This window comes from Elephas maximus, chromosome 15 (assembly GCF_024166365.1).
Source record: "Elephas maximus indicus isolate mEleMax1 chromosome 15, mEleMax1 primary haplotype, whole genome shotgun sequence".
Lineage (NCBI taxonomy): Eukaryota > Metazoa > Chordata > Mammalia > Proboscidea > Elephantidae > Elephas > Elephas maximus.
This window is the reverse complement of record NC_064833.1, coordinates 68,410,294-68,424,145: the sequence shown is the minus strand read 5'-3', so window position 1 is coordinate 68,424,145 and position 13,852 is coordinate 68,410,294. Positions and strand designations below refer to the sequence as shown.

At 37.4% G+C, this 13,852-nt stretch overlaps 1 protein-coding gene across 12 annotated transcripts in view; it reads right to left on the bottom strand.

The window, feature by feature from the left end:
- The window catches only part of STAU2 (staufen double-stranded RNA binding protein 2), a 364,940-nt gene that overhangs the window by 213,569 nt on the left and 137,519 nt on the right, over nt 1–13,852 (bottom strand). For all 12 annotated transcript variants that reach the window (XM_049853679.1, XM_049853684.1, XM_049853677.1 and 9 more), the window contains 3 exons: nt 7,288–7,447; nt 5,804–5,911; nt 2,524–2,736 (listed from right to left, as the gene is read on the bottom strand). In XM_049853679.1, the coding sequence (XP_049709636.1) occupies nt 2,524–2,736; nt 5,804–5,911; nt 7,288–7,447 (481 nt within the window). The remainder of the gene's footprint in view (nt 1–2,523; nt 2,737–5,803; nt 5,912–7,287; nt 7,448–13,852) is intronic.

Sequence of the window (13,852 nt, the reverse complement as noted above, 5' to 3'; positions counted from 1 at the left end):
GCCATCGAGCTAATTCTGACTCATAGCAACCCTACAGGAGAGAGAACTGCCCCCACAGGGTTTCCAGCACAGCTTTTAACCATTGCGCCACCAAGGCTCTTTATTAAAATTAGGGTTAGTTTAAAAGAGAAGATGGAATTTATTATAATCAGTTTTGTGCTGCCAGTCTGATATAAAGCACTACTCTTCTAACATGGAAAAGCTATTTTACATATAAGAAGATTTAAGAAAACAGACCATGAATACATTCACAAATATATAAAAAGTGAATAGATGAGATTAATAGAAAATATCAATAAACCCATTGCCATCAAGTTGATTCTGACTCATAACAACCCTACAGGACAGAGCAGAATTGCCCCACAGGATTTCTAAGGGGCAGCTGGTGGATTCCAACTGCCAACCTTTTGGTTAGCAGACAAGCTCTTAACCACTGTGCCAACAAAATAACAATACTTAGTATTTATTACTTCATTACTCTTATAATTAGCAGTAAATACTTAATAATCATTAATGTATTCTGTGAATTATTTCAGTTAATACTTTTAACAATCCTATGAGGCAAGTATAATTATTTTTTCCACTTTATAAACGAAGAAACTGAAGATTAGCAAAGTTAGGAAACTTGCTCAGGTCTCAGAGATTCAAACTCAAAACGGACCCATAGGTAATGCTCTTACTAGCTACGTCCTACTACCTGGTTGTGCGATTAGAGCATAAAAATGAAAACCACTCCTCCTCAGAACCACTACAACTCATTATGAGTCTATCTATTTATCAATTACGTTTAGTCTACCTTACATATAAAATACCGTGTCAGGAAACACATAGCCTAAATCATCTTCTCAGTGAGGTAACAGCAGCATTCATTAAAAAGAACAAGTATTTATGTATGTATGCATATACGCATGCACGTGTTTTTAAATAAAGCATAGATACAAAGGTATAAAACCTACAGAAATATCTAAATTGTGCCACTCTACAATCTAAGCATAGGAAATTCCCCACGGTTAAAATGTGTTTCATTTCTTCCCCCTTGATGTGTACAGCCTAACCAGAAGAAGGCTGCTAAATAAGTGAGGATGAGCTGGCAGCGGATGTGCTAGCAATTAAAATCTTTCTTTAGAAGCAGAAAGTTCTAGCATCATTCATGTCATACATACTGAACGCTCATGGGCACTGTCCTGTGCTAAGTGCTGATTCACCTCATTCTTCTGGCCTTTGCCTTTTTTTTTAACGTAAATAAAATCTGATTCAATAAAAGAAACAGTCACAACATCCTGCAAAGCTGTCCGCTATGTATTCTTCTTCAGCAAGGTATAAATGCCGGAACAAAGGAGAACAAAATAACACCTTGGACCTCACAGGGCTGCCATGAGGATTAAAGGTGATGAAGTACACAGAGTGCTGGGACAAAGCCTGGCACACAGACTGTGGTGTAACTGCTCTGCTGCTGTCAGGGTTGTATTATTCATATGATCATTTAATTACTCTGTATCCTGTTACCAATTCAAGGTACCTAAGAGATTACTGTGTAGCAGTATAGTATACAGAGAGAACACTGGATTAGAGATTAGACTAGTCAAACTATTCTACGTGATAGCTGAATAAAAGTGAGCAATTCTTTGAGCATGTTTTGTAAAACCTTATTTGTAAAATGAGGGATAATATCTATCTTACATGTTGTGATAAACATTGTACTAAGGAGATCATGAATGGGAAGGTACTTTTCAAATCAGAAAAAAAAAACTATAGATATGTAAGGTACTACTATTATCTGATGAACAAATGCAGGTATAAAAACCCAAAACCAAGCTGACTGCCATGGAGTTGATGCTGACTCATGGAGACCTCATGTGTTACAGAGTAGAACTGTGCCCCATAGGATCTTCTGGACTGTAGTCTTTACAGAAGCAGCTCACCAAGCCTTTCTTCTGCAGAACTGCTGGGTGAGTTTCAACCACCAACCTTTGGGTTAGCAGCCGATCGCAAACTGCTTGAGCCAACAGGGACCTACTCCAAGTATAAAAACCAAAAAAAAAAAAAAAAAAAAACCCACTGCCGTCAAAGTTGATTCTGACTCATAGCAACCCTAGAGGGCAGAGTAGAACTGCCCCGTAGAGTTTCCAAGGAGTGCCTGGCGGATTCGAAGTGCCGGCCTTTTTGGTTAGTTGCCATAGCTCTTAACCACTACGCCACCAGGGCTTCCAATGCAAGTATAAAAAAACCCAAACCCAGTGCCGTGGAGTCGATTCCGACTCATAGCGACCCTGTAGGACAGAGCAGAACTGCCCCGTAGAGTTTCCAAGGAGCGCCTAGCGGATTCAAACTGCCGACCTTTTGGTTAGCAGCCATAGCACAGAGGTGTTTAAAAAAACAAAACAAAATTCTCCTTTATGTATAGTCACACATCATACCCTGATTACATAAGTTTAGATGACTGCCTTGTGAAAAAAAAATTTTCTATAGCTACTGTATAACTTATTCAGGAAAACTAAACAACTTTTAAGAGTACATACTTACCTTCACGATGGTTTTAGGGCGTTTTTTAAAAAATAATTTTGGCTTCTCAACTACAGGAAGAGGTGGAAGTTTTTTAAGCTCCTGTAAGACAGTGGTTGCAGCACGTTTCTTTGAGAGTTTTTTGCTATTTCCCTCTCCTTCTGCAGAGAATTCTCCCACTGATACCCGAGTGACAAAGCTTTTCATATGAGGTGGTCCACTTTCTTTAATAACCTATTAAATAAAATATTAAATAATGTACAGACACTAAAGATGTATTCTTATAGCATAAATCTTTCACAATACTCATATGATAATCAAAACTGAAATGATTAACAGTGATGCCAAAATTATTTAAGGAAGCTATTATGAAGGCATTTTATGAGGACTATTCATTAATGATACTTATTATACTTAATAAACAGGAGGTGAAAGAACAGAAATCTAAAAAAACATAATTCAATTCATAGTCACAATCTTTTTGTTGCTGTTACTTCGAAGTAGGTATTTCTAATTACAGTTACCAAGCTTCTTAGGGAACACAAAATTAAGTACATAAACATGCCATATTAGACTAGGTACACATACCCTCTAGAACAATAATCTGTATGTACTTGTATACATATCTAATTCTATCCAAACAAGTCACTATAGGGCAAAGACTACGTCTCATTGTAGTTCTATGGGCCGCAAAGCGTCTTGCATGTGGAAGCCTCTCAAAAACAGCTGATGAATGAAAATACTCCCTTTTTTTGACTTATTCATTTACTTTATTTCAAATAACAAATTGGCAACCTGTGGAAAAGAATGAAATAAAAATATACATGGACCCTTGTCAATTAACACTTCCTGACAGCTTCCATCACTTGATGGGTGCAGCAGTCTGGTGCTGTACCTGCTTCAGTCCAAGCTGCCTTCAGGGTCCCTTACATGGTTCCCACTTGTTACGTATATCTCAAAAGTTGTCTGAAGTAGTCAGACTAGCATAGTGGTGAACATTTCATAAAAGATTAAAACACTAACTAGTTTCTTTTGTTGTTGTCGTTCTGCTGTAATTTTTCTCAATTTTATTTATTTTGTTGTTGTTGAGAATATACACAGCAAAAAATACACCAATTCAACAATTTCTACATGTACAATTTAGTGACACTCATAATTCTTCGAGTTGTGTAACCATTCTCATCTTCTTTTTCTGAGTTGTTCTCTTCCATTACCATAAACTCATTGCCCCCTAAGGCTCCTATCTAATCTTTCGAGTTGCTGTTGTCAATGTGATCCCATATAGACAGTTCTAAAAAGAGCATAATGCTCAAAGCAGACCTTTTTTTCCTAGTTAAGTTAAACTATTGCTCAGTTTTAAGATGACTTCAGGGGATATTTTTGGTTTAAGGTTTAAAAATTATCTCAAGTCAATAGTTTCGGGGTTCATCCACACTCCATTGCTCCAGAAAGTCTAGCGTCCATGAGATTCTGAAATTCTCTTCAGAAAAATACCCTTTTTTTGATGGACACCTCAGAGGCTATTTTATAGAGATGTTTACTTTCTGTGACATAATGTTAAAAGGGTAAGTAGATATGCCATAAAAATATCTAGCTTTCTACAGTAATGAATTATGACTATGTCAGTTATACATAAAATGCTGTTTAATCTGCTCTTACTATTAAAACTATGCCAGTTTTTGGAGGAAAGATGCTTTACAAAACCTGAGAGCTCAAAACTTCAGTCTCCTTCAAAATTCTGACCTATGAGGGATATCCTAATCTAGTTAAATAGTTTACTACTAAATATAAAAAAAATATAGTTATTAGAATTGTTTCTTTAACATTTGGACACCGCTTGGAAAAGAAAAACAACACAGTATCTCAATAATTTAAAACCAATAAGTAATTTATATAAACATATTTCCCAAGTAATTTAGGTTTACTATTTTAAACACCAAAACTGTTTAATTTAACCACTTTGATAAACATTCTCCTCAATTAAAAAAAAAAAGTGACACTTTTTACTAACTTAATGGAGGATGCTAAATACGAAACCTTTTACTGCTCACATTAAAAAAAAAAACCCCATTGCCATCGAATGACCCCATTAGATCATTATGAGCACAAAACATCCTATACAATATTGATACTCCTAAGAATCCACAGACTCAATAAAACCGTCTGTTCCTACACATCGTACCCTTTAAAAGACCCCACATCTCAATAATTTTTTAGTATGTACAATTACTTTTGATGGAGTCTGCACAGTTTCTCTATTATTTCTCATGTTATCAGTAGGCTTCAAGTACATTTTCTCCATGCCTTTCTCATTTTGCTGCTTTTTAATCTGCTGCTGCTCTTGTTGTTAGTTGCCATCAAGTTGACTCCAATTCACCAGGACCCCACGTGTGCAGAGTAGGGCTACTCCATAGGTTTTCAAGGCTATTACCTTTTGGAAACAGATAGCCAGGCTTGTCTTCCGAGGCACCTCTGAGTGGGTTCAAATCACCAACGTTTCAGCTAATAGTTGGGCATTTAACCATGTGCACAACCTAGGACTCCTTACCCGTCACTGTCAAGTCAATTCTAACTCATAGTGACCCTATCAGACAGAGGAGAACTGCCCCATACAGTTTCCAAGAAGCAGATGGTGGATTCAAACTGCTGACCTTTTGGTTAGCAGCCAAGCTCATTTCAAATCTACCAGTCACTCCTTGGAAACCCTATGGAGCAGTTCTATTCTGTCCTATAGAGTTGCTATGAGTGGGAATCGCCTCAACGGCAATTGGTTTGGGTTTTGTTTTTTTACAGACTCCTTTAATCTGCTACAGGTTAAAGAAATCAGGTAATCCAACTTGTTAGAACTGTATCCTAGAAGACAGCAAGCAGGTTCCCAGTGAAGGTCACGGGATCCTGCCAGTGAGTAAAATGTGTGAGCTGTCTAGTGTGTGAACATCCTAACAGATAGAGGAGGATACTTCCACGCTGTTTAAGCTCATCTCCTGGTTCTTGCCTACTTCCAGATATGTGAGCTGCAAGATTAGTGACCTCTTAATAAGGCAGGTATTACAACATTTTAAAATATAGCGCGCTTACGAAAATACCTTGTAGGGGAAGGCGCAGCTGGCAAACATGGAACAAACATGGAAGGTGCACATTATTTATGTAAAAATACTGTGTATCATTTCATACTAGTGGGTGTGAACATAAAGAAGTACATATTCTCTTTTAGGATACTAGTCTACCAGTTAAATTTTATGTTTGTTTAAAATAATCAGTGGCAGGGGGAAATATTGGCTGATCTCTACTGAGCACATACCTCAAAACTGACAGGCATATTTCGCTTCAGAGCAATTTCAAACACTAAGCTGATCTCAGATTTATTTGCATCTTTGTCATCATCCATTTCTTTTCCTGATTCTCCATTCTAAATCACAAGAAAAAAAAAAAGATATTGAAACTTCACTTTGCAACAAACTTTACATATATTCTGCAATCTGGAGGGTCTATCTAAAATACAGTAAGAAACAGCAAACCGTAGACCCTGTCCAGTGGATTCCCGTGAAACCATTCAAGTACTTTGCTGCCAAGATTTTTGTTATTTGGTTTTTAGGTTTCTTCCTCAAGCAGAAGCATAAATGCTGAGTTTAGGAATCTTTCTACTCAACCATACACTAATTTGAATTTGTCCTATGCTCCTATATCCATTCTCTCATCTTACGATCTCTATCCCCTCCACACATGATACTCTGCTGGAATTGTAATATGATATGTAACCTCCTATGAAGACTAAGTTGTAGAAAGCGTACAGGATGCAAACCAGGATGCTAGAGCTCAGTGTCTGGCTCTGGCACCAATTCACTTATTTAATACATACTTCTTGAGGGCCTCACGTATGTTGAACACAGTGCAAGTTATTAGAGATAAAGAGTTAAAGAGACAGTATTTTCTGCTTTCAAGAAGTTTATAGTCTAGTGGGGAAACAGATAAGCAGATAAGAGTTATCATGAAACCCTACAAGGAGGAAAAACATCTAAGTCTGTCACTAAACCAAAAAAACCAAACCCACTGCCATCAAATTGATTCCGACTCATAGCGACCCTATAGGACAGAGTAGAACTGTCCCACAGGGTTTCCAAGGAGAGGCTGGAGGATTCGAACTGCCAACCTTTTGGTTAGTACCCATAGCTCTTAACTATTACACCACCAGGGTTTCCAGTCTGCTACAAGCTAAGTCTCAAAAAACAGGTTTGGGGGAAGGGGAATCACAGAGATTGAAATACTAAGTAGAGAATATAACAGAAGGTGAATATACTATAGGACATGCTTGAGCTAGAGATACTATTTTGAAGTCAATACAGAAATCAACTGAAGCTGTGAGATTACACAAGAATAGCCTGAATTTCCTCATTTGTAAAATAAAGTAGGACTGGAAAACTCATAAAGATCTCCTACACCTTTAAATTCCTTGATTCTACAGTAACACAAGGTATCTACCTTCAATAAATATAGCATTAAATGCAAGGCAAATGAGTGTTACTTCTCATCTTTGCACACTTTCCAAAATCTTGAGTTGCCTGTGAAGTGAACACCGTAGGTGAACCAAAGCTCTGAAAGGTAAGGTAATCTTGGCAGGTACATGAGTATAGTAGACAGGCAGCCTGAGAAGATCACCACTCTAGTCTCCCTCCCCTTAGAAGAGATTATTTTTCCCTTTTTTTAATAAAAAGGCTTTTATTTGTCTTCTCAACAATCCACTGGGGGACAACAAAAAAGAGGTAGTCACATGTGGCAGCACCACACCTGAGATGATTTTTCTGGAATAGGTTCATTCTGTAGTGCTTGAAGCGCTTTCATTGCAGCATTGTGTCTAGCAGCTTGTCGAGTCTTTCCTTCCCCAAAAAATTCATTATTTCCTACAGTCAGCTGAACATAAAAGATCTTAGGCATTGGGCAGTGATACCTAAAATAAGAAAATAAAAACACTGTTAGGTCAATGAAACCACTCTATACTCATTAATAAAATTTGTTTTGTTTAAAATGATACAAACTATATAATGCAGGTACTATGCCCCCTTATTAACCCTAATAAAATTTTAACCTCATGAAGGTATTTATAAAACATAAAACGGCAATATATTTACAGATAACAGAGTATGCACTGATCTCCACAAAAAGCATATTATAGAAAAAAAACAGTAAATATAAATGGTACCAACTAATTATTTACTAATTGATAACTATCAATTAATTGATTATATCACAGAAGACTTCCTGGAGAGAAGTTTTCAGTGAGATTGTGACAGAAGCGCACCACGTGACCTGGGGCCAAGGGATGGATACAGAGGATGGAGACAGGCAAGATGTTTAGGGACCAACACACAGATTGTGATGCTTTTATGGCAGAAGGTAGTTAGGACTAGAAATGGGAAAGGGGCAGAGAAATGGAGTTACTTTGGTGCAAGGCATTAGGGAAATCAGATTCAATACAACAAAGAATAATGAGTGTAAGCCAATTCTTAAGCGGAAAGTATAATAAAATAAAAAATGTAATCAAGGTGAAAATTTTTAATGAGACTGGAGTGAGGAGAGATGACTAGAACGCTTCAATAATGCAGACATGAAGGAATAAAAGTGGCTGTAACAGGAAAAGAACAAACCTAAATGGAATTAAAGAAGAAAAATTAAGAGGGCATGTAATAAAACTCATTGATTTAACAACTACATATCGAGTCCCTTCTATATGACAGCAGGATATGACGATTAACAAAACATACCAAAATTCTTTGCTGCTTTGGAGCTTACATTATAGTGGGGAAGAGAGACAATAAAGAAGATTAATAGGTAAAATATCTGGTATGTTAGAGACACATACTAAAAAAGAAAAAATACAGACGGAAGGGTTCAGAAGTGTCAGGGAGCTAGAGGAAGATTACAGTTTTACGTAGTGTGGTCAGGGAAGGTCTCATTTGGAAGACAACAGTTGTGGAAAGAGCTAGAACACGTGAGGGAGCAAATCATGCAGACACCTGAGGGAGTGCACCTGACGCAGAGAAAACCAAGGGCAGAGGCCCTGAGACAAGAGTGTGCCATGTGTGTTCAAATAACTAAGAGGAAGCCAGTCTGGCTAGGGTTGAGCGAGTGAGGGAAAGAATGCTAGGAGACGAGACATAAGAGGTGACCAGATTCCACAGAGCCTTCCTTAGAAATCACTACAAGTGAGTGAAATGGCCGGCCACCGGGAGGCTTTGAGCAGAGAAGTAATATGATTTGACTTACACTTTGGAAGCACCATCTGACTTGTACATTGAGAACAGACTGAAGGGGACAATGGTGAATGCAGTGGAATGTATTAAGGGACCAACCCAATAATCCAGAGGAAAGATGGTGGTAGCCTGGGCTAGGGTTGTAGCAGAGAAAATGATGAGAAGTAGTTGGCTTCTGCATGGATTTTGGAAGTACAGCTGACGGAGTTTGCCCAAGGACTAGAGAAAGAAGAACCAAGGATGTCTCCCAGTATTTCTGACTTGAGCAATTAGAAGATGGGAGACAGTGAAGAGTGCAACAAGGAATGTGTTTACGGCAGGCTGTGGGGGGGATACCAGCAGCTCCATTTTGGGGTTGTTAAATTATTAGGCCTATTACACTTCCAAGTAGAGATGTCAAGTGGCAGGAAAGAGGTCCAAGCAGCATACGGAATGGTAAAAAATTTAAAGGCACAACACTGAGTAAGAGCTCTCCAGAATGAAGTGACAGGCATGGTGTCCTTCCTGAAAACAAAATGAAAAAAAGTATATCAAGGAAGAGGGAGGGATCAATTGTGTCAAATGCTGCTCATAGGTCTAATAAAAGGATCACAAAGAAATGACCTCTGGATTTAGCAAGTCAGCAAAACTAATAGGACCAATTTTGACGGAATGGTGGATTTACAAGTATAATGCTGAAAAATTAAGTTCAAAATCACTCCAGTACTGGAAAGTGTCTATTTCCAAGGAAAAAGTCATTCAATCAAGGTCCTAATAAGTTTTAGATGATTACTGGACATCTAAGTAAAGTGTTGTATGATCAACCCCAGAAAAACTGGACAAGGCCATCAAACGAGAATTCACCAGGCAGATGCGACTAACCAGTGAAGGTTTACTGAGGTGAAGGACTACAGATGGGAGTGGGAGTGAAGATGCAGACTTGGGAGGCAATAATTGAAACCATGTGAGTGGATAAGCACCTGGAAAGGGTAAGCACAGAGGAACCAAAAAATAGAGCCCAAGACTGGAATCTGATTGATGCCCATGATCAAAGGGCAGGGGAAATAATAGACAGCAGTGAAGGAGATGAAAGAGGCCTCAGAGTTAGGAAAGACATTACAGCACAACGTCAGGGAAAGGAATAATCAACAGTGTCAAACATAGTACAGAAAGCAAGAATATGAAAAAAGAAAACGTCACTGTTTTAAATTTTTAACCTAAACTTCATTTTCTTGGCCCACAGTTTTCTATCATTTTGGTTTAGGATAAAGTCTTGTAAGTGTGTTTTTATTATATAAGTCACATGCTCTCATTTTTCAATTAGAAAATACAGAAAAGTTAAAAGAAGAAAAAAAATCACAGTAAGACTTAACATGCAAAGAACAAAACACATTAAAAACCATCATCTTTTCTGCTCTGATTACAATCACTAAAAAGTACACTGAAGTGCCCAATTTTTTATTATCTATTTTATCTTAGATCCCTTTAATGCAGAAATTTCGTAATATGAGTAACGTAGATTACCTTCATTTTATATCCCACAAAATTCAGTTTTTTCACCTCCATGGAATTCTGTGCATATTTTAAACTGGCTCCACTATAAAACTTTAAAACAGACAACTTGAAATCAGAAATTTACTCCAGGACTCAGGCCTTATATGGCAAGCTTTCACCATACAGCAAATGTTTACAATTAATTATGAACTTCTGAAAACAGAGGTGCACAACTGGAATGCTAACAGACCCTTAACTACAGTGGAGGGAGTGGGCGCCACTATAATCACTAAGGCCTGCTGACAATTACAAAACTCGTTTTGGTTTGCCACAGAGACAAACAAAATTTCTGTTCATTATAATTTTACTGGACTATGATGTCATAACACATAGCCATACTGAAACAATCTGCTGATTTTCCGACCAAAATATTAATTGCACACTAAAGAGCCCTTGGGGGCTCTTCCTTTTTGGTCATCAAATACGGCTCTGTGTATGTGTATGTATATGTGTGTGCATGTGAATATGTATGTATACATAAATTATAACATATAAATATTAAAGGGAAAAATAGTTCTGTTGTGTTTTTAACATAAAAAGTGAAATATTCTAGCACTACCAACAGGAAATACTGAGACCGGATGCCTGACTTGTTTCATTCCAGTTTCACTCCATCCTCTTACTTAACAGTGGTTCTTAATAATATATCCCACGAGGTTTGAATACCTTATATATCATATCTCCTCATACCATGATGACAATTAAGATTAACCAGAGCACTCTCATTAATGGAGCCCTGATTGAACTATAGGAGAGATGCCCAAATGTTTTTTGTGTTCGATCCTGGTCTCCAAGTATTCATTTCCTTTGGTAAAGAAACACCCAAAGCTTATTAACTTTAAAAGTTGGTATGTTCTGTTTAATAGAGTTCCCTTTTCTGTTTTTCTTTATTTCAAACAATAAGCTTATTTTTGGTAAAGTACTTATAAGTAATGTACATATTTTTACAAATTAGTATATGGTTATCTAATCTTACATTGCTATTCTTGAATGACTTCTCTCAGTTAGAATTTTGTGGTCAATGCTTAGATCTCCATACTGATTACTGTTCAAAGATGAACTGGGAAAATCCACTTTCCCAGTCTTTTTAAGTTTGGGTCAAATGGCTTCTCCTACCCACAAACACCAAAAGTCTACTATTTACAAAGTGTGACCTCACTTAGGTCAGGTTCATCTTTACTTGTTAAAAATGCAGATTCATGTGCTCCAACCCTGACCTACTAAATCAGGGTCTCTGTGGATAGAACAAGAATCTTCACTTTAACAAATTACCCTAGTGAGTCTTTACACACTAAAAGTCTAAGAGCCACTGTTCCCCAATATCATCACCATATCCACAATATGGCTTATATGACTTAGTGATTACTACAAACTTTATTTAAGGAAGGATTCACATACACTCCTTATAGCACCACAGTTAGGCCATTTATATCTCTTCCTCTTTTAATCCTCACAGCATCCTGGTGTTACCTTGAGAGGTAGCAGACCTCCCAAACAAAGTTACTGGGAGTCAAACTCAAGTCTGCCTAACTTCAGAACTCAGGCTCTTAAGGAGTTTCCTAAAAATCTGTCTTATCCTCTTTTTAATTGACTATCTCCTTTGTGGGCCTGAGAACCTAACACAAAGGTTCCAAGCTTAAAGTCCACCAACAGACCTCAGAGGTGTTTTACCGAGTTACTGCTAAAACAAACAGAAGAACTCCATAAGAAAATCCTATGTTCTTACAGCAGATCAAACCAAATGAGACCAAAAATGGATATATCTAAGTGATCTACCAGAGTGAAAATTCAGAATAATGAACATTATGGACCACACTACCCAATAGTCTAAACTTTACAAAGTTGGCTGGTAAGGCCTTTTTGTTTGTTTGTTTTTTCCATGCCCCTCTGCCCTCCACATGCCCTAAGTCTCACAAAAAAATAAAATTTTAAATAAAATAATAAAAGAAAATCATTCTTTTCTTCGACTGGCTCACCCCCACCTCCGAAAAAAAAAAAAAGACTAAAGATTTAGTCTATATTCAAGACAACACTAGTAAATATAACCTTAAAGAAAAGATGCACACATCTATGGTCAACTGATTTTTGACAAGGGTGCTAAGTCTATTCAATGAGGAAGGAAGAATATCTTCAATAAATGGTGTTGGGAAAACTAGATTTCCACATACAGAAAAATGAAACAGAATCCATGCCGCACACCACACACAAAAACAAATTCAAGATGGATGATGCACCTAAATGTGAGAACTAAAACCATAAAATACTTAGAAGAAAATTCAGGGGCAACACTGCCAGGCCTAGCTTTTAACAATGGATTATCTAATATAATACCAAAAGCACAAACAGCAAAAGACAAAATAAACAAATGGGACATCATAAAAATTAAAAACTTTAGTTTATCAAAAGACTTTACAAAAAAAGTGAAAAGACAAGCTACCAACTGGGAGAATATCTTCAAAAACCACATATCCAATAAGAATCTAATAACCAAAATACACACACACACATATATATATAACCAAACTTTGACAACTTAACAACAAAAAGACAACCTATTTCTTGAATAGACATTTCACCAAAGGAGGCATTCGAATAGCCACCAAACACATGAAAAGAAGCTCAAGGTCATAAGCCAGAAAGATGCAAATCAAAACCACAATGAGATACCATTTGAGTTCCACTAGGATGGCTAAGATTAAAAATAATAATAAAATAAAATAACAAATGTTGGCAAGGACGTGGGGAAATCGGAACCATTACCCACTACTGGGGGGAATGCAGGATGGTACAGCTATTGTGGAAAACTGAGAGGCAGTTCCTCAAAAAACTAAAGATAGAACTACCATATGACTCAGCAATTCCACTCCTCAGTATATACCTACAAAAATTGAAAGCAGAGACTCAGAAACTTGTACACCATTGTTCACTGCAGCACTATGCACAATAGCCAAAAGGTGGAAACAACTTAAATGCTCATCAACAGATGAATGGATAAACAAAATGTGGTACATGCATACAATAGAATACTCCTCAGCCAGTAGAAGAAACAAAGTCTTGATACAATATGGGTGGAACTTGAGTAAGTTAATCACAAAAGGAAAATATTGTATGATCTCACTTAAATGAAAAGATAAGAACAGGCAAATGTAAACAGACCAAAATTTATTAGTGGTTACAAGGAGCAGGAGGGATGGGAAAAAGTAGGCAACGGCAGTGAATGGTGATGGAAAAATCACACTGAATAAGGGTAGGGTTGCACAGCCAATAACTCTAAGTGCTGTCAATAAGTTGTACACCTATAAAAAGTTAAGTTGGCAAAAGTTGTGTGATACATAGTCTTAGTTACTTAGTGTTGCTGTAACAGAAACACCACAAGTGGATGGCTTCAACAAATAGAAGTTTATTCTCTCACGGTATAGTAGGCTAGAAGTCTGAACTCAGGACCTCAGCTCCAGGGGAAGGCCCTCTCTCTCCGTGGAATTTGTCATCAATCATTTCCTGGTCTAGGAGTTTCTCCACCCAGGAACCCAGGTCCGAAGGACACGCTCTGCTCCCGGTGCTGCTTTCTT